Genomic DNA, 18,739 nt, shown 5'->3' on the forward strand with positions numbered 1-18,739 from the left:
TTTATGTTATACCTGTTTCAGAGATACAATATTTATTTATTTCTGGCATTAGTATACCTTATTATATTAAAGAAGGAAAGTTTAACTTTAAGCATTATGATGTTGCGTATTATAATTGCCATGACTGGCATTACAATATTAAGTTAGACAATTAACTAAAATTATCCACGAACGTATTTACAGCGTTACTGCACAATCATAGTTTAGCTGAGTACACAGCCCCTTAGTGTCTAATTATAGTCGAATCGAAATATATTACTACAAAGAATGATAATATACTTCTACTATTGATGATAGTGTACTACCACCAATGATGATAATGTACTTCTACCAAAAACCATAATTTCCAAATACCAAGGACGATAATATACTACTACCAATTAGCTGTTTACTACTACCAAGGATGATACTGTCCTACTATCAAGGACGATAATGTCCTACTACCAGCTACGATAATGTACTTTTATCAAGGAAAATATATAACTACTACCAAGGATGATACTGTCCTACTATCAAGGGTGATAATGTCCTACTACCAACTTAGATAATTTACTACTATCAAGGAGGATAATTTACTACTATCAAGGAGGATAATTTACTACTATTAAGGAGGATAATTTACTACTATCAAGGAGGATAATTTACTACTATCAAGGAGGATAATTTACTACTATCAAGGAGGATAATTTACTACTATCATGGAGGATAATTATAATATACTACTATCAAGGAGGATAATTTACTACTATCAAGGAGTATAATTTACTACTATTAAGGAAGATAATTTACTACTATCAAGGAGGATAATTTACTACTTTCAAGGAGGATAATTTACTACTATCAAGGAGGATAATGTACTACTATCAAGGAGGATAATTTACTACTATCAAGGAGGATAATTTACTACTATCAAGGAGGATAATGTACTACTATCAAGGAGGATAATTTACTACTATCAAGGAGGATAATTTACTACTATCAAGGAGGATAATTATAATATACTACTATCAAGGAGGATAATTTACTACTATCAAGGAGTATAATTTACTACTATTAAGGAAGATAATTTACTACTATCAAGGAGGATAATTTACTACTATCAAGGAGGATAATTTACTACTATCAAGGAGGATAATTTACTACTACCAAGGATGATACTGTCCTACTATCAAGGGCGATAATGTCCTACTACCAAGGATGATACTGTCCTACTATCAAGGGCGATAATGTCCTACTACCAACTACGATAATGTTACTTATTCTATTATTGCCTCGAATCTCAATTCTTAAGGGAATCTATAATTTAAAAACAAAAAGTTCGAATTCTTGCGTACGGACTAGTAGAGTTAGTGTCTCTCATGGGAAAAGGAATCTTTCTGGTCATGCGTGGAAAGATTAGCGAAAGAACGAACTTATTATAGGTCTATCGAGATACAGACTCCGTCCTTGCTTAGCTTTTAGGGGCATTATGGAGAACCAAACATTATCGAGAGATACGGGACATTCCATTAGGGGACTACCGATGCCATTAGTTCAGATGTCTGTCCGTTGCAGATATTTCCAATCCTAATCGCCGAAACTCAACACCGCTAATAAATCAATCCGATAGATGGCGTGGTTATTTTAAACATAATAAAGTACCTTACCACTAAAACAAAAATGCTCCTTGGCACTCAGCGTGTTACAGCCACCTTCGAGTGAGTTATGACATAAAACAGAACCCTATAAAGACTACAAAATGGAGGCGATAAGAGCCGCTCAAGAGCGCTCAGCAGCGCCATCTCACTGCTAAAAAGAGAACGAACAAAGAACCCGCGACGCTCCGTAGCTCGGAACATTTTAAAAAAAATGCTTGAATGAAAACTTTGTAAATTAACATTTTTTACAGCTAGTATTGGTGTTGTTCCTTCATTCTGAGAACAATTCCCCCTTTTTTCATTTTACCCTCTTTTTTTTTATTACGAAAACGTTTTTTTATTTCTTTTTGTATTAATGGTTGACTGACGAGAGATTAGCGCTTGAGCGGCCCGAATAATCGTCAACTTAAGCCCGCACTTAAAAGAACCTTCCCTTTATCCGTCGAAACGAAGGGTCCAAACGGCCACGTTAACTTGTCGAGAACTGTAAAAAAGACAGCGGGCGTCTAGCGCGGGTGGAGCTAAAAGGCGCAACAGCGCCACCACTCGGCGAGGCCTCGAATCTTGAACGCTTCGCTGGGCCTTGGAAAGCGAGAGCTCGTTCGCTCTCGGAGAAATGCCTCGGACGCGGCGATGCGCGCGGTACAGCGAAGAATAGCGGGCTGCGACGCTTTCCAACGCCACCTAGCGAGCGCCAAATGAGCGTGATCGAATTAAAATAAATGGCCGGGAAATGACCCCCCCTTTTTCTCCGCGAAATCCGTTATTACAGAACAATAGTCAAGAATCAAGGATTTCGCTAAATTCCATTATTCGGCGCCTTTAAAAATGCGAGATAACCAAAACAGTGGCTATCGCCATAATTAGACTTTTTATTTCAGCCACGGACAACGTACGAAGTACGATTGTATCATTTCCTCCGCAATGCTCGAGCCTACAAAATAACGCTTTTATTTTTTACGTCGGAATCTCTATTACGACAAAGTTAACGTTGGTCAAGATTTTATGGGTCATTAAAGGGATAGGCGCGGTTATTACGTTAAAGTGGACATTGTCCAGACTATGGCTTTTATACTATAATATCCGGTGGATGGCGATTATTAAGGGTCGGTTTATCGCGAGAGGGCGGGTATTACTTCCGGAGATTGTTTGACCGGTTGACCACACAGGTTCAATTAAATAAAACGTATAAAACCTTGATTTCATAGTAAAGAAAGCTGGGGAATGTCTGAAGATAAAATGGATTTTTACTTATAACTTGTTAGTTATATTTTGGTGTGGTCAAATTGGTCCTAAAACTATTCTATTTTTTTAATCATCTATTGGTGGGGTGGTGGAGTAGTTAGCACTTTCACCTCGCAGCAAGATGAGCCGGGTTTGATCCCAGCTTGTGGCACTGGTGAAAACTCGGAACAACTCCTTCCGCGTTGAGTTTGCAAGTTTAAGGGGTTTTCCCCCGAGCTCTTCGGTTTCCCCTTCCTTAACAACTTGTTGAGGTTAACGGTAATATGTTATAATATTTTTTATTATATTATAATAATAATATTAATACTCTAGGCTTATACCCAAGGCACCTTAGGCCCAAGTCATCAAGCGATTTTTAACGCCATTAATTCAGGCGGTCGGGTTAACATGCGTAGGAGGGTGGTGGCAAGCCCTGCATGCGGTTGTAAACTATTGGACCGAATCCCGTTTGACCGAATCCCATTGAACCGAAAAGTATTTTCGTTTATAGCCCAACATGGCGGGATTCAGTTGAATGGGAAATTTAAATCTAATTCGTTTTCACTTCGGGTAGGTTAGTTCAGGTTGGGTTAGGTTAGGTTAGGTTAGGTTAGGTTAGGTTGGGTTGGGTTAGGTTAGGTTAGGTTAGGTTAGATATGGTAGGCAACTATTTCACGTCGGGTCTTATCAAGGTTATTTTCCCAGTTGCTAAATAACTACACACTACCTAAGATAAACGCCAGCTAAACGCTTCTTAAACATTAATAAAACCTACGTGTTTAGAAATGACAAAAAACAATAAAACTACCTCCAGGGGTTTAGATATTAAACGTGTTACAAGAGTCACCAAAGCCGAAAGCAAGTTGTGGACATTTTTCAACAATAGCCGACGCAGACAGAACAGCCGCGATTAATCGACGTGTTAAAGTTGAGAATTGAAATCTGGTAAGTTTACAGTTTTCTTATTATTTCATTATTGTAAGTCGACTTATTCAAATCTTATTAACAAAAGCGATAAAACTTTAGTATAATAAAAATTCCAATCTCAAGTTCAGTGTTTAAGCCTTGTTTCCCTTTAATTTTTCAGCTAATGCAACAATTATTCTTATTCATTATAGATTTATTTAATGACGTTTGAGTATTTTTTAAATCCTAAAGCGATTTTACAATTTAACTAAAATTTAACTTGCTACCACACTCAGAGGGTGCACACAACTAATGAAGATAATTTTCAACTATATATAGTTAGACCAGCTCGATAATGTTACTAACTATTGGTTTTTTTTTCGTCTTGGTCACCAATTGTGAAATTTGTGTACCCGCCAGCTAGTCCAGTAAGGACGAAGCAGTAACAAGGTGTAGAGCCCGTAGCCGTCGTCACCATCATCGAGATTTCCAAGGTCGATGTTTCAAATGCGGTCATGATAAGCTCAAACAGGGCTTAATTTAGTTAACGAAAAAAGAAGTGTTTATTATTATAAAAATATATTATTTTACTAGTTTCGAAAATAAAACGCTCGCTGCAAATACACTTGTCTGGTTTGTCCACTGGCTTGTGTACAGTAGAAAGACAGATACACATGAAATTACACATAAACGCATGGCGGCTAGACGCATTTATCACAAACGAATGGCGGATTGACGCATTTATCACAAACGAATGGCGGATTGACGCATTTATCACAAACGAAAGGCGGATTGACGCATTTATCACAAATGAATGGCGGATTGACGCATTTATAACATACAGGCATGGCGACTAAACGCATTTACAACATAAACGCTTGGCGGCTAAACGCGTTTATCATACAAACGCTTGGCGGCTAAACGCGTTTATCATACAAACGTTTGGCGGCAAAACGCGTTTATCATATTGGTGGGGTGGTGGAGTAGTTAGCACTTTCACCTCGCAGCAAGATGAGCCGGGTTTGATCCCAGCTTGTGGCACTGGTGAAAACTCGGAACAACTCCTTCCGCGTTGAGTTTGCAAGTTTAAGGGGTTTTCCCCCGAGCTCTTCGGTTTCCCCTTCCTTAACAACTTGTTGAGGTTAACGGTAATATGTTATAATATTTTTTATTATATTATAATAATAATATTAATACTCTAGGCTTATACCCAAGGCACCTTAGGCCCAAGTCATCAAGCGATTTTTAACGCCATTAATTCAGGCGGTCGGGTTAACATGCGTAGGAGGGTGGTGGCAAGCCCTGCATGCGGTTGTAAACTATTGGACCGAATCCCGTTTGACCGAATCCCATTGAACCGAAAAGTATTTTCGTTTATAGCCCAACATGGCGGGATTCAGTTGAATGGGAAATTTAAATCTAATTCGTTTTCACTTCGGGTAGGTTAGTTCAGGTTGGGTTAGGTTAGGTTAGGTTAGGTTAGGTTAGGTTGGGTTGGGTTAGGTTAGGTTAGGTTAGGTTAGATATGGTAGGCAACTATTTCACGTCGGGTCTTATCAAGGTTATTTTCCAAAATTAAACCCGGAAAATATCAAATTTCAAGGGAAAAAGGTCTAAAAATACACGTCGGTACGAAATAATAAATATTTAAGACATAGTTTAGTCCAAATTAAATATACTATCGTCACGTAACCTACGATATATAAATATGTATCACTAACGGTATATTGAATGCGGTTTTCGGTCGATTGGAATTCGGTTGAATGGTACATTCGGACGAATGGGATTTCGGTCCAATGGTCTACAATCCCTGCATGCTATGCGAGCCAACAGCTCCCTATACTAACTATTTTTTTTTAACCGTTAACCTCAACAAGTTTTTATGGAAGGAGAAACCGAAGAGCTCGGGGGAGAATACCTTATACCAGTGGGGAGAGAACTTGCAAACTCCACTCATTATTATTATTATATTACTAATTTCAAACTGGGAAATCGTTTAAATTAGTGTAAATCTAAAGTTTTCGTAAGAAATAAAAATTCAATTGGAAAATAAGATTTTAATAATGCCAGACTAATTTAATGCCTTTGACCAAAAGTCTATAGCGGATGTTATGTGTTACGAATTATTGAACATTCTCGTCGTTTGAAGTTCTTCTATTCGCGTTCCAATCAGAAATTCACAGTGGCTCCCCCTTTAGACTAAAATACAGGAAAAGTATACTTCTTCAAGAGTAGAGCGCTCCTATTTCATTTTCCGTTCAGTCTAGTATAAAAAGTGCCGTCGCCGACCACTAGAGGGAGCTTGGAAAACCTCAAAGTATGATGAGGTTGTATAGAAAGATGATGATGAGAAACAATATTCTTCTTGTTCTTTTCCGCCGTATTACCATAAGTCTATAATATTGCTCCGTAAGTTTGTCACTTTGGGGAATATTTTACTGACAAGGAGACGACCCGAGGTGTAACACACCGATTTAGTTCCAACTCGGGGGTTTGGTAGACCTTCATGTTATTTGAAAAACCCTAAATGGGGAAATGTCTCCATAGGCAACCGTATTCCCATGGCAACCAAAAATGTTTTTGACAACACAAAATGGAACTTTTCCCATTGAAAATAACATGGGAATCTGTCCAATGTTAAGGGTACCCCCCTGTAAAAAAATTACAATTTTTGAAAATGCTAAAAATAGAAAATATAAACAAAAAATAAAGAAAAAGTTTGAAATTGATGAAAATTTTTACAGGGGTAACCCTTAAAGTTGGTCACATTCCCATGTTATTTTCAATAGGAAAATTTCCATTTTGTGTTGTCAAAAACATTTTTGGTTGCCATGGCAAAACGGTTGCCTATGGAGACATTTCCCTTTGGTGTTTTTCAAGTTACACGAAGGTCTAGCAAACCTCCGAGTTTGAACAAAATCAGTGTGTTACACCTCGGGTCGTCTCCTTGTGAGAGCTACATGTAGTAACGTAGTGACGTCATCACAAAGGCTACTTGTGACGCGGGAGCGATCGGACGCAAAACTGCGACGAAGCCCGTAATGCAGTCTGTCTTTTGAAACTTTTGCGTGTGACGAATAGGAAGCGTCACACTTATGTAAAATATTATTCACTTATGGTATAACGTGTGACGAGGCCTATCTGTAGGATCTCGAGCATGGCGTTACGAAGCAGATGGGATAAATAGTTCTCCATTCTCCATTATGACCATCACGCGAAACGTTTTTTGTCTTTTACAACAACAGACACGCTATTTAATGTTTGAAAATGAATTACTCTGTACTAGAGAGTTGACGAAAAACAGCATCCAAAAAAAGGGTTTGTTAGGAAAGCTAAAACTATAAGTAGGTACTTAGAAATTTTTGCTGATGTTGGTTCTGACACCTAGGTGAAAAAAATAAGTTTACGTTTAAATATTTATTTTACATGTCTACAAAGAAACATCTAATGTAGTAAAGTAAAAATATTATAAATGTAAACTGTTATCACGCCATCTAGCGGTTGAAATTGTTTTAAGCAACTCAAAATGTCTCAATGTTCCTACTTGAATTTCTAAAACAGTAGTTGGTATTGCCAGAAGTATATATTATCCTAGAGTAGTTAATTTTCCGGAAAATGTTTCGCAAATCGGAAAAATAAAATTTAATCATGAATTACTTTTTAAGGTTTTTTAATGTTTTTATGGATATAAAATGTCTAATAACAGTAAACATACTACAAAACATTAATAGTGTTACATTAATCAGCTTAAAGCTAGTCGAGATGTTTAGTTTTACTTTTAGATTCGAAAAAATGAGGCGAAAATGCCGCTTTATTTAAATATTAGACTAATCATGGAATGAAAACTTTTTTATTTTTTTCGGAAAAATACGGAAAATTTTCCAGAAAAAAGGCCTCGGGTATTTTCCTGAAATTTTCCGACTTACAACACTATATTATCCTAAATATTAAAATTCCTCATAGGAAAATATTATTCTATTTTTAAATTCATAGGATTATATAAGACGAAACATTTCAATGGACGTTATTCCTATTTCCCTCAAGCGGTGGTTTTTGAAAGCTTATTAAGGGACAATAGTGAAGCAGACGCTATTTTCACATGGTCTAAAGCGAAATATTCGGTGTTGGTCCATTTGATCGAAAAATATGTGATCGACAGTCGATCATTATACGTTCGAAATTCCATTTGATTGAATCCCATTTGTCATTTGTTTCATAAGATCGAACCTTCAAATGATCGAATACTATTTGATCGAATTCAAAAGTATTTATAGTACCAGTTGGTATGTTTTTATTTTACCGAATGTCAATATGAAGTGCAGAAGGAATAATGATGGAATAATTCATTGCTTAAGTGCAGAAGGAATAATGATGGAATAGTTCATTGCTTTAACTGTATTAAGCCACAAATATGAAGAGATTTTTACTTTATACACTATATGATGGAATTTTTTATGACATCGACGATAACGGACCGTTGTTTTTGATATATATAAATAGGGTCAGGTTAGGTTAGGTTAGGTTAGGTTGATGTACGCACGCCGTAGGCGCGTATGCACCGTTGCCTTTTCGATTTACTCCCAAAAACTAGTAGTTTTACCCTACAGTAGCTTTCGATCAAATTTTGTTCGATCAAATGCCATTCGATCAAATGCCATTCAATCAAATGCAATTCGATCAAATGGAAATTCGATCAAATGGGACCCGTTCGATCATTTGGGAATCGATCAAATAGACTCAAACCAAATATTCTACTACCAAGGACGATAACAGTCCAAGCTGTAACTTGGCGAAAAAGTAAAGGTTAAAACAACCGGAAGTGTCATACTTATTGTTATATGTTACTTATGGTATATCATATAACACACAAACAAATTTGGTAGCAATAAAATAGGATAGTCTGAACGGTACGTCCTAAATGACAATCTGAACTAAGAATAACACTTCAAATTCCAGAGATAGATTATTTTCTTTACTTTAAAAAGCTATTTAATTTACAACTTAGGTTGTATTTAGAATATTATTTAAAAATTAGCATACGCAATTCGTAAATTATTAAATATAAGCTCTTTCGTAATTGATGTTTTACGGGGATGTCGGTGACCTAGGTTTTGCTGGTGGCGATGTCTGTACCGGAAGTTCGAACGGTTTCCGGACGTTTGGACTCCCTGGCTTGAACGCGTCGTCTTCTCAAACGCCGTCGACGGCTACGTCTAACAGTCCCTTCGCCTTCAGGATCCAAACTGGCCAGGTAAATGTACATTTTCTCCTTAATCCACTCTTTTCCGTGATCGCCGTAAGGATAAGTATCATTTTCGTTGAAACTAGGCAGTAGATATCAATTGATTATTTGCGACTGCCACCTAAAACTACTTACAATCACCATAAGTATAACATAAAAAACATGAGCTTGACACTGAATGATTTTCTTCATGTAGTAGTTGTTTAATCAGACGCTTAGGCAAAATTACTTCTATATTAGTGTCATGATTCTAAAGTTAAAAGGAACCACCTTTTAGCTTAACATTGCGTATATACTAATCTTCACCACTCTCCCCCTATTCAGCTTTCCGTTGCTATGCAAATCGTTTTGAAATTTTTAATATTTAGGCTTAGTTTCTCTTTTTGGTGTTATAGTCGCGAGCCAGATTTCCCGCACGGTACTGACGAGTCCCAAATAGGACGAAACCGGTCTACCGTTGGAATTTCTGGCTATTTTATTTAATTTCAATTAGTTATTCACTCGAAGATCTATTTGGTCCGAGTTTCGCGTCTTTTTGTTTGCTCGAAGACCTATCGGTACGAGCTATTAGTAAGTTTTTATCTTGATGGTAAATTCGAACGAAAAAGTGTTCAGTTCCCAACTAGCTTTAGAAGCAAAGGATATGTTGTTTGTTCCCAGCTTGTGCACTTGAGTTCGCAAGTCCCCATCCCGACTGGCTAAAGGGGTTGTACCCCAAGTTCATCGGTTTCCCCTTCCGTATAAACTAGTTGAGGTTAATGGTAATAGTAAATGTAGTGAGCTGTTGGAATTATTGGCTTTCCACCACCCTCCTACACATGCTAACCCGACCACCTGAATTAATGGCATTAAAAGTGAACCTTAGTTTAACTGTTGAAAGCGAAATTAAGTTCAATAAGTCTCAGCTGATCCTTTATAATCGTTGTTGGGCACCAAGTAAAAGCTAGAGGACAGTAAATATTTATATAGCCATTTCCGAAACAGTCATAAAAAGGGGAGTGTCATGCTTATGCTTTTTATATTACTTACGAAACCACTTACATTCGTAACCGTACATCGGCCAGATTATCAAGATAGTCAAACAATAATTTACAATTGTACGGGTTAAATTTCTGACGTTTGCCCTGGTCGATCATTTCTTCTTGAAATTTCAAATACAGTCCTGGAAAACGTACGACAAATAAAATTAACATATCCTTCAATAGTATCGTCTGGATGACACTGACTACCTTCTATTCCTTGATAGACCGTCGGAAATTCCAAGCCTTCGGTTCGAGATTGGTTGTGGCCTTGTATAAACAAGATACAGTGGAAAGGTTCAACTTGTTGGGTGACTTGGGTCATTTCAATTTCGTCACTTTCTGAAGTGTCTTCTTGGAATGGGTTATTACAAGCCTTGTAGGAAGATACATAATTTGCTATCGATTGAAGTAGGGTTAATTAACTAGTTGTAACGCGCGACTCTGCTTTACTAACAAGGAGACATCCCGAGGTGTTTTTCCCCGATTTGTTTCAAACTCGGAGTTTAATGGAAAACGGTCAAGCTTTAACCAGTTAGATAGCCCTATAACCCGTTAAAAACTAAAATTTATGGTGAAAACCGCATCAAAAAATATTAAGTGGTTAATTTTTAATAAAATAGAGATATTTTGGGAAATTGTAAAGCGCGCGCCCGCCGCGACACCTGGTGAGACATCGATGGGACAGAATAACAACATAAAAGCGCGCGCTGCTAAAGACGCGAAAAATTTGTTTTGCACGCGCGGCGCGTTCCAGAGACCTCAGCCTAAATTGCGCGATTTTAAAAGTTAGGATAGTTCGCAAATCGCTCACAAAGGTGCTGCTGGCGCAGGCGATACACCTTAAGATGGCGGCGAAAATTCAAACCCAAATACTTGGCGTTATTTTGCATTTCAACTTTTTAGGCCAAAAACAATTTTTTCAAGACAAAATAAGGTACGTGTAAGTATATTGAACGTCTTGTTGATCTTTTTATATGCAAATAAGGCGATATTTGTAAAAGCTTGGCCGTTCCCCTTTAAGTAGACCTTCATGTACCTTGAAAGCTCCTAAAGGGAAAAGTTTCAATGGCCATTCGTTTTGCCATGGCAACCAAAAATGCTTTTCACAACAAAAATTTAAACTTCCTCTATGTAAAATAGCATGGCAATATCACGGCTTGTAAACCCTTACGATTTTAAGGAATTTTATTGATTTTACCCATTTTTATCGATTACACCCAATTTAAGAAATTTTACCAAATTGTTTTGCCAAAATTTTAATTTTTCAACTTTTTCAAAATGGCATGCCGTGATTTTCCCATGCTATTTTACATAGATAAAATTTAAACTTGAGTTGTGAAAAACATTTTTGGTTGCCATGGAAAAACGAATGGCCATTGAAATTTACCCTTTAGGAGCATTCAAGGTACATGAAGGTCTACTTAACCCCCGGGTTTGAAATAAATCTGGGATAAACATCTCGGCATGTCTCCTTGTAAGTCGTAAAGTTTTAAGATTTCGTGCAGTTTGTAAAATGGCTATTAGTACAAGGCCGGAGTATAGGCAATTGCCTTAAAAGGCCCAGGTTCCCTTACAGCTATTTTATGAAGAAAAGGTTTCTTACAAGACTTTGCTTAGGGCCCGGTAAAAGGCCAACGCGGCCCTGTAATAGTACGAAACACCTTAAGAATTACAAAATTAAGGAACTCACCATTTTGTGTGTGTGTGGTATTAATAGACGAGATATTTAATTAAAATATACCGGTATAAATTATCACCAACAGTTCGTACTAACTTCATCAAGAGTGAATGACCATATCAATTCGCGAATAAATCTGTTATTGACCTTTGATCGAACTAGAACAACAAAAATCAAGTAGCCTGTGGACATTTAATGTAAACCGTTTTTTAGTCTTAATTTTTTTACGATTTCCAGGTCACATTGAAATTTGTTAATATAAGCTTAAAACGACAAAAAAACGCCATTTTTATATATCAATATATGCCGTTATTTTATTTGATGATGAAATAATTCGCTGTGTGAATTTCGCATTATATACTTCGATTAATTTAGTAAAAACAAAAATGACTACACTTTAAGTAAAATAATTTTGACATTAATTTTAAAACCCGAATTTACATGTATCACTATATTTATATTTAATAAATCTGGCATGTTGATAGCTTTCGGCGATGTTTTGCGAATGGCGTCCAAGTTAATGTTCGCCGCGTTTCAAAGTTGCATTTTGCGACGCCGTTTGCGTCGGTAATGGGATAAAGCCAGCCAAGAAAACGTACAGCTTTTCCTTGATCCAATCCTTTCCTCGTGGAGTGTACCGATCGGACCCTGAATCGTATCTTTAGAAGTGAAATAAAAAATATATATGAAAACTGGACGATCAACGGATTTGAGCCACGGTTACACGTTCTTAATAGCTATTGAACAAGATTTCAATGCTAGCTTAGTTACACGTTCTTAATAGCTAGCTTATTCGAAGTAGTCCCCACCGGTTACACGTTCTTAATAGCTATTGAACAAGATTTCAATGCTAGCTTATTCGTAGTAGTCCCCACAAAGATTTCCAAAAATACTAGTTGTTTTTGGAAAATGGAAAACACATTAAACACGTTTGTCCTGGTTCGCGAACCAACACTATACCAGACCAGGTTTATAACAAGTAACTTCCCAACCTGTTTGGATGCCATGGTTACGGAAATGGGCTTAAAACGAGTTAATTGGTGGGTTTAGGTTGTCGTGTGACCGTGGTTATGGAGTAGTCGAAACCCCCTTAACTGGAGAATTTTGAGCTCCACGCAACTGTCAATGTAGTTGAACATTTCGAAAGAATCGAAGCAATGCAACCGATTCCCTAGTTCTTTCATGTGCATTTTGTAGTAAGCGCACAAATCTGAGATAAATAACGTTATTAAAGTATTATATAAGCAAAGATTATAAGTGGATTAACTTTGCATCGCGTGCGGAATGCTCGTATGTTCGCTGATGGACCTACGCTCGCAATTTATGGTATGTTGCATTATCAGGAAACAGTGGCTGAGTCCGTTGGAGTTGTCCTCGGGGCAGTATTCCTGCAAGACGGTATTTTTTATCCCAAAAACCTGGTTAACCTTTTGTCCGTAAACACTTACCATAATTAAACGTTTGAAAATATGTACCTACCGAATACGCGCGTACTCTCTACAATTAAAATATCCTAATTGAAATTTCCAAATAAAACGTTGTACTTTATATTCAGATTTAAAAAAATACGTATTGGTCAAAATAAGTCAACCTTTATTTTTTGCTACTTAGTTTATAAAAAAAAACCCAAAGTACATATTTGATAAAACAAAAGTACATATTTGATAAATCAAATAATCAGGAGTGGCAGGGCAGAGGTCACAATTAAATAAATACGTTCTTTGATCCACTCTTTACCATAGGCTGTGTAGAAATTACAGCCAATATCTTGCCTACGTGTTTTTTTTTCATTCAGGTTTTACGAAAGTATAGAATTTAAAAATACGCCTATTTTCAAAAACTTACACTAACAGACTAAGCTCTTGCATAGCGTCTATTCCATTGAATAAATCTTCGGTGGTGTAGCTGTCAAAGTTCAAAATGCTGGATTGGATTTCAAAATCTCGAACAATAGCTATTGAATTTGATGATTGATTAAAAGGTTTCAATAATTGAAATGTTTTAAAACAGAACCAAAATAACCTCCGAGGCTTTCGTGGACGCAGTTGAATTCGCGTACGGATCTTGTGTTTAGGTTCGAGTTTTCCTGAGATATCAACATGCATTTTTCGTAATCCTATAAGGTCAGAGTCAAATCGGTAAATAATGGAAGTCCACCAACCTAAGAAAGTGACTTACCACGTTCAAATTCGGATTATTCGCCAAATCGAACAGAGAAGAGTGACAGATGTAAACCATTTTTCTTGTCACCTTGCACTTCGATCACCGGTTTATTAATATTATCATAAAGGTATTCTGTAACACGATATTAGGGTAAAAAAGGGTATGCTAGAAGCGGTATTACATAAGACCAAACTCTGCAACGACACCTGGTGACCATAACAGAAATAATAGATTTTCTTCACCCCTTTTAATTTTACCCCCTGAAAAATATTTTTTATAATCGTTTTTAAATTCGAATAGACATTACACTTGTTAAATTCCTTTCAAATTTAATTCGGTAATAAAATTCTCGAAACGTTCTAAATCAAACTATTCGCTTTCGGAACTGTTCAAGCAGTACGTGCTTGAGCAGGTACCATTAAGAACCCAAGCCTGAGTTCTCTTAAATTCGTCTACCATAGTATTTTAGACTAGTCAATACGTGATGGAATTTCAAACTATTCGTACAACAAGTTGGAACTGTCCGGGACGTCATAGCTCAGTCCGAATCAGTTCGTAGAACTGTTCCGGACTTACGAATAGTTTTCACCTATTATGTATGCACTTACAACCACTTAATGTTAAATAGAATCCACGTTATCAGAATACAAAAATCTTTATTTACATTTACGAATCAATAAAAGAATAAAATCTAAGCCTAAATACATAAAATATATTTCTTAAAATCACAAGAGGTGGATGTCTTTAAAATCTGGACACTTTCCTTTGACTTCCATGCGACAGAAAGCCACCCCTTCTTCTGCCAGTAGATATCCTGATCAGGTGAAGGTACATCTTCTGTCTGATCCAACTGCGGTCGCGCGGGATGTACGTGGACGTGTCGAAGTCAAACCTTCGAAGGAAGACACCCAATAAGACTTAAAACTGGAACGTCAACGCCAGAATGAAATGAAAGACAGCTCACTCTAGCAGTTGAAGGTGGTGCAGTTGGTCCAGGTAAGGGAAGATTCCGTATGAATCCGTGGGTAAAGGACGAGGTGTAGCTGAATTGCTGACGTACTCTTCGTAAAGCGCTGAAGATAATCGCCAAGTGGTTGATTGATAAGTACTCGGTTAAATATTAATGACCCCTTTGCCATTTACAAGGTCATAAACTACATGATTTTCGTTTGCTTAGTAGTTTGTGTGTTAGTTATATCGTTCCCTGCTCCACGGGCAAAGGTCCATACTACAGGTGGGCAAGTTCTAAGGTAAACGAAGTTTAAAGGGGTTTAAGAGGAGAATAGATGTCCTATCAGGAGTACAAAAGTTAAAATTATTATCTATGAGGGCAGAAAGAATGTCCTATCAGGCAGTTCGAAATATAATGGAAGTAAGGCTAAAAGAGAGAGGGCGAGCTAATTAAAGTAGTAACTATAGCAAGAAAGAGTGCAAAGCGTTATTAGACTAGTGGTCAGTCAACAGTCATCAGTGTCTCTTTCACTGTTGCTAGAATCACTAATAACGAGAGTACCTGGAATATGGACGAGAACTATGTCGTCGAAATTAAAATTTATACGTCTCATCTTAAATAACATAATAAACAAAAGTATGACACTTCCTATTCATCCAATGCAATTTTGTTAATGAGAGTCTGTTTCGCCAATGACAACGTAAACCATTACGTACCGACGGACTGACAACTCTCCGCGAACTGCTCTTAGTATTTGGATGAAACCCGGAAAATCGGTGACCCGGTATTTAGAAATATTAAGAGGGGTGGAGTGTTAAATCCCTGTTTAAAATTAAAGGCCTAAAAGGTAGTGCTTTATCCACTAAATAAAGCACCGATTTTGTTCAAACTCGGGGGCTTGGTAGACCTTCGTGTAACTTGAAAAAAAACCCTAATGGGAAATGTCTCCATAGGCAACCAAAAAAGTTTTAGACAACACAAAATGGAAATTTTCCCATTGGATATAACATGGGAATCTGAACAATTCTAAGGGTTATCCCTGTAAAAATTTTAATCAATTTCGAACTTTTTCTTTATTTTGTTATTTATATTTTCTATTTTTAGCACTTTCAAAAAATTTAAAATTTTCACAGGGGGGTACCCTTAGAATTGGTCCGATTCCCATGTTATTTTCAATGGGACAGTTTAAATTTTGTGTTGTAAAAAACATTTTTGTTTGCCATGGCCAAACGGTTGCCTTGGGACACATTTCCGTTTAGGGTTTTTCAAGTAACACGAAGATTTACCAAACAAAATCGGTGTTACGCCTCGGGTCGTCTCCTTGTAAGTGGCTCTAACGTTGAACTGAAAAGGCAATTACCAGCAATGGCCAGGGCAACGGAGTTGTGTTCGGTTATTTTTCTCGTTTGGGGATCAGGATTAATTTGTTTCGTCAAGATACAATGGCTATAGTAATATTCACGTTCCTCATCGTCTTCATCAGACACTTTGAAGCTTGGAAACTAAACGTTTACAGTTAACCATTTAATCACCGCGAAAATAAACCAGTATACACTCACCACAAAAGCGGACGCCATTCTTATACGCTAATAATTAAAATGACTATTATGGTAAAAACGCTCGCATTTTATTCAAATCATAAAAAAATTTCTAATTTAAAAAAAATCCACCTATGTCCTTAAAACATAATATATATAAAAAAGACAAAATAAGCGTTCTTCATTGAAAGTTGGCGCCAGTGGATTCCGCGGAATTGCACTCTGAAATCAGATCCAATATTTTATCCTTGATAAAACTTCTGTCGAAGTGCTTGTAGTACTCGGATTGGGGAATTTTTCTGTAATAGATAATCAGCATTAATATCTTGGCTGAGGAAACACTTCGCTTATGTCTGATGAGTAAAATAGTCTATTCACTCGCCACCTAGTAGCTTAAAAAGGCCAGTGGTTCAAGTTTGGAAACAGAGTAGTAGAATTATTGAATGGCGCTAGATGGTGGTTATATATTTGTGTGGCCTTTGTACGCGGATGGCTGGTAGATATTTAGCGACTTACTCCAACAAGAAGATTTCAAACAGGCCATCCACAAAGTCGAACAAGCTACTGGTACCGTAAGTACGCAAAGCTCCCAGATCGGCCACCATCTTGGCCTCGAAATCAGCAACGACGCCTTGAATGGCTCGTTTAAGAGTTGGGAATTCACGGATGGTTCTGGTTTTGGAGTCGTTGCCGTCACTCTGCGCAACCAAGATGCAGTGGTCGATCGCTTCGGACTGATGAACCAAGTAGCAACACGGAATAGAGTTTAGTATAATTTATTATAGAACTAACGTAAAAACTACACTTTACCGATTTAGCGGAGTCTTGGCCTCGTGGTTTTTCGGTCTCGCAAAAACATGGAACGCTGAGGCGGCCATATTCGCGTTGGGTATTCTCAGACATGGGGACAGCGAAGTTGGAACGTTTTGACAACCACGACGAAAGTCTCGTCTAATTAATTAATTCCAAGTTTTACGTCCAACGTTTATAAACAGACGGACTAAAAAGTACACATTTAAAAAAAACCCCTCCAATTAAAAAAAGCAGGCATAACATATTTTCGACAGATGGCGTTGTAGGAAACAAAAAATAGTTAAAACAAACGCCCCAAAACGATGTCAACCCTCTTAATTAAATACAACTTAATTAAGATAAGATTAAGATGTCAGCGACTTCATAAATAAAAAATAAATCAAAAAAGGCACGGGGCCGCTTTTTTGGGAGTTTTTGAACAGAAAAAAACTTAAAAATAAACCATTTTTCAAAACTACGAATTCAATAAGCTTATGTTGGGTTTTCCCCGACAAAGACCTTTCATTTGTAGGCCTAGTACTTATAGAAGCGAGTAGGTTTGGAATAATTCTTCATAAAAATCGTGCGTGTATTACAACGTCAAACAAATGGAACAAATGGTGGTTCCACGCCCAAAAATTAGAGGGATTATTAAATGCAGAGGGTCTGAGGCATTATTGAAGCCCGTCTGAGGCAGGAATGGTATAGGATGAGAGGGCAAAAGCTAGAAAAAAATAATTTACATATAAAATGGGGGATACAAGGCAGCTGCTCCAGGTTGTCCGAAAAATATTACCTTTTAAAAAGAAAGTTCGAGGCTTGCGCGAGCAACCAGATTAGCAATTGGTTACGGCTCAATTCGCAAAGATTCTCTTTTTTACAAGTCCGCGAAAAATGCGGATTTATGCGCAGTCCTTTATAAGCAAAGCTCAAAATGTAACAATTGAAATAAAAAAGTTTGTTAGAAGTATAAAATTGAAATTGTTGGAATGAGGTGACGAATTGATAACATAACCGCGTATTTCATTAAAATTTAATTGTAGCAAAGGAATTTTCATTTATATTTCTATTAAAGTGGTATTTTTGAAGATTAATTATATATATATATTCTTTGATAATTTATTAGGACATAATTATCATAAATTTTTGTTGTTATTTACCAGTTCTATGAAATAAATAGGCTATTTATCACAATTTTTTTTTGGGTTGTTAAAATAATTTTTTATATAAAGCATGGACAGTAAATTAAGAGGACAGGTTTTCGATACCCTTCCACAGTGCATTTTATTTATCCCCGCGTATCAATCAGCTCGAGAGACTCCGAGGGAGTCTTGCAAGGTCGTTTGTACCACGTGATCTTCAAATTTCAAAATGGCGGTTGATATTGTTAAGTAACTTTTTGCGCTTTATATTTTAGTAATTTTTAATTTTGTTTTTTTAATTAAAACTATCAACTGATATGTAGTATATCATATTTAATCTATAAAAACGTGAAAAAATACCTTTTGGCGTAAAAATGTACTTCGTGTTTATATTTTTTCTTTTTTCGAACAGTGTTGTCCATTCTTAGCGACACTTGTTTTTT

General features: G+C 36.8%; 5 protein-coding genes across 5 annotated transcripts; all 5 read right to left on the bottom strand.

Annotated features, from left to right (window-relative positions):
- Positions 1-8,717: 8,717 nt before the first annotated feature.
- Positions 8,718-10,495, bottom strand: LOC149925588 (enhancer of rudimentary homolog). The gene is made up of 4 exons (XM_090161787.1): positions 10,486-10,495; positions 10,239-10,427; positions 10,051-10,171; positions 8,718-9,091 (listed from the first exon to the last, which is right to left on the bottom strand). The coding sequence occupies exons 1-4, from the start codon at positions 10,493-10,495 to the stop codon at positions 8,872-8,874; spliced, it is 540 nt and encodes a 179-aa protein (XP_090017913.1). The 3' UTR covers positions 8,718-8,871.
- A 1,508-nt stretch (positions 10,496-12,003) lies between these two features.
- Positions 12,004-13,181, bottom strand: LOC149925589 (enhancer of rudimentary homolog). The gene is made up of 4 exons (XM_090161020.1): positions 13,158-13,181; positions 12,977-13,097; positions 12,805-12,919; positions 12,004-12,368 (listed from the first exon to the last, which is right to left on the bottom strand). Exons 1-4 carry the CDS (start codon positions 13,158-13,160, stop codon positions 12,227-12,229), a joined length of 381 nt encoding a protein of 126 aa, XP_090017146.1. The 5' UTR covers positions 13,161-13,181; the 3' UTR covers positions 12,004-12,226.
- Positions 13,182-13,281: 100 nt separating this feature from the next.
- LOC149925590 (enhancer of rudimentary homolog) lies at positions 13,282-14,022 on the bottom strand. Its single transcript, XM_090161210.1, has 4 exons — positions 13,888-14,022; positions 13,732-13,825; positions 13,555-13,663; positions 13,282-13,481 (listed from the first exon to the last, which is right to left on the bottom strand). The coding sequence occupies exons 1-4, from the start codon at positions 13,945-13,947 to the stop codon at positions 13,379-13,381; spliced, it is 366 nt and encodes a 121-aa protein (XP_090017336.1). The 5' UTR covers positions 13,948-14,022; the 3' UTR covers positions 13,282-13,378.
- Positions 14,023-14,523: 501 nt separating this feature from the next.
- LOC149925591 (uncharacterized) lies at positions 14,524-16,423 on the bottom strand. The gene is made up of 4 exons (XM_090160356.1): positions 16,384-16,423; positions 16,185-16,326; positions 14,837-14,945; positions 14,524-14,764 (listed from the first exon to the last, which is right to left on the bottom strand). Exons 1-4 carry the CDS (start codon positions 16,399-16,401, stop codon positions 14,617-14,619), a joined length of 417 nt encoding a protein of 138 aa, XP_090016482.1. The 5' UTR covers positions 16,402-16,423; the 3' UTR covers positions 14,524-14,616.
- A 14-nt stretch (positions 16,424-16,437) lies between these two features.
- On the bottom strand, positions 16,438-17,336 carry LOC149925592 (enhancer of rudimentary homolog). Its single transcript, XM_090160357.1, has 3 exons — positions 17,173-17,336; positions 16,879-17,096; positions 16,438-16,661 (listed from the first exon to the last, which is right to left on the bottom strand). Exons 1-3 carry the CDS (start codon positions 17,263-17,265, stop codon positions 16,544-16,546), a joined length of 429 nt encoding a protein of 142 aa, XP_090016483.1. The 5' UTR covers positions 17,266-17,336; the 3' UTR covers positions 16,438-16,543.
- Positions 17,337-18,739: the final 1,403 nt, after the last annotated feature.

This window comes from Leiobunum rupestre, chromosome 10, assembly GCF_980474605.1.
Source record: "Leiobunum rupestre chromosome 10, qqLeiRupe1.1.hap1, whole genome shotgun sequence".
Lineage (NCBI taxonomy): Eukaryota > Metazoa > Arthropoda > Arachnida > Opiliones > Sclerosomatidae > Leiobunum > Leiobunum rupestre.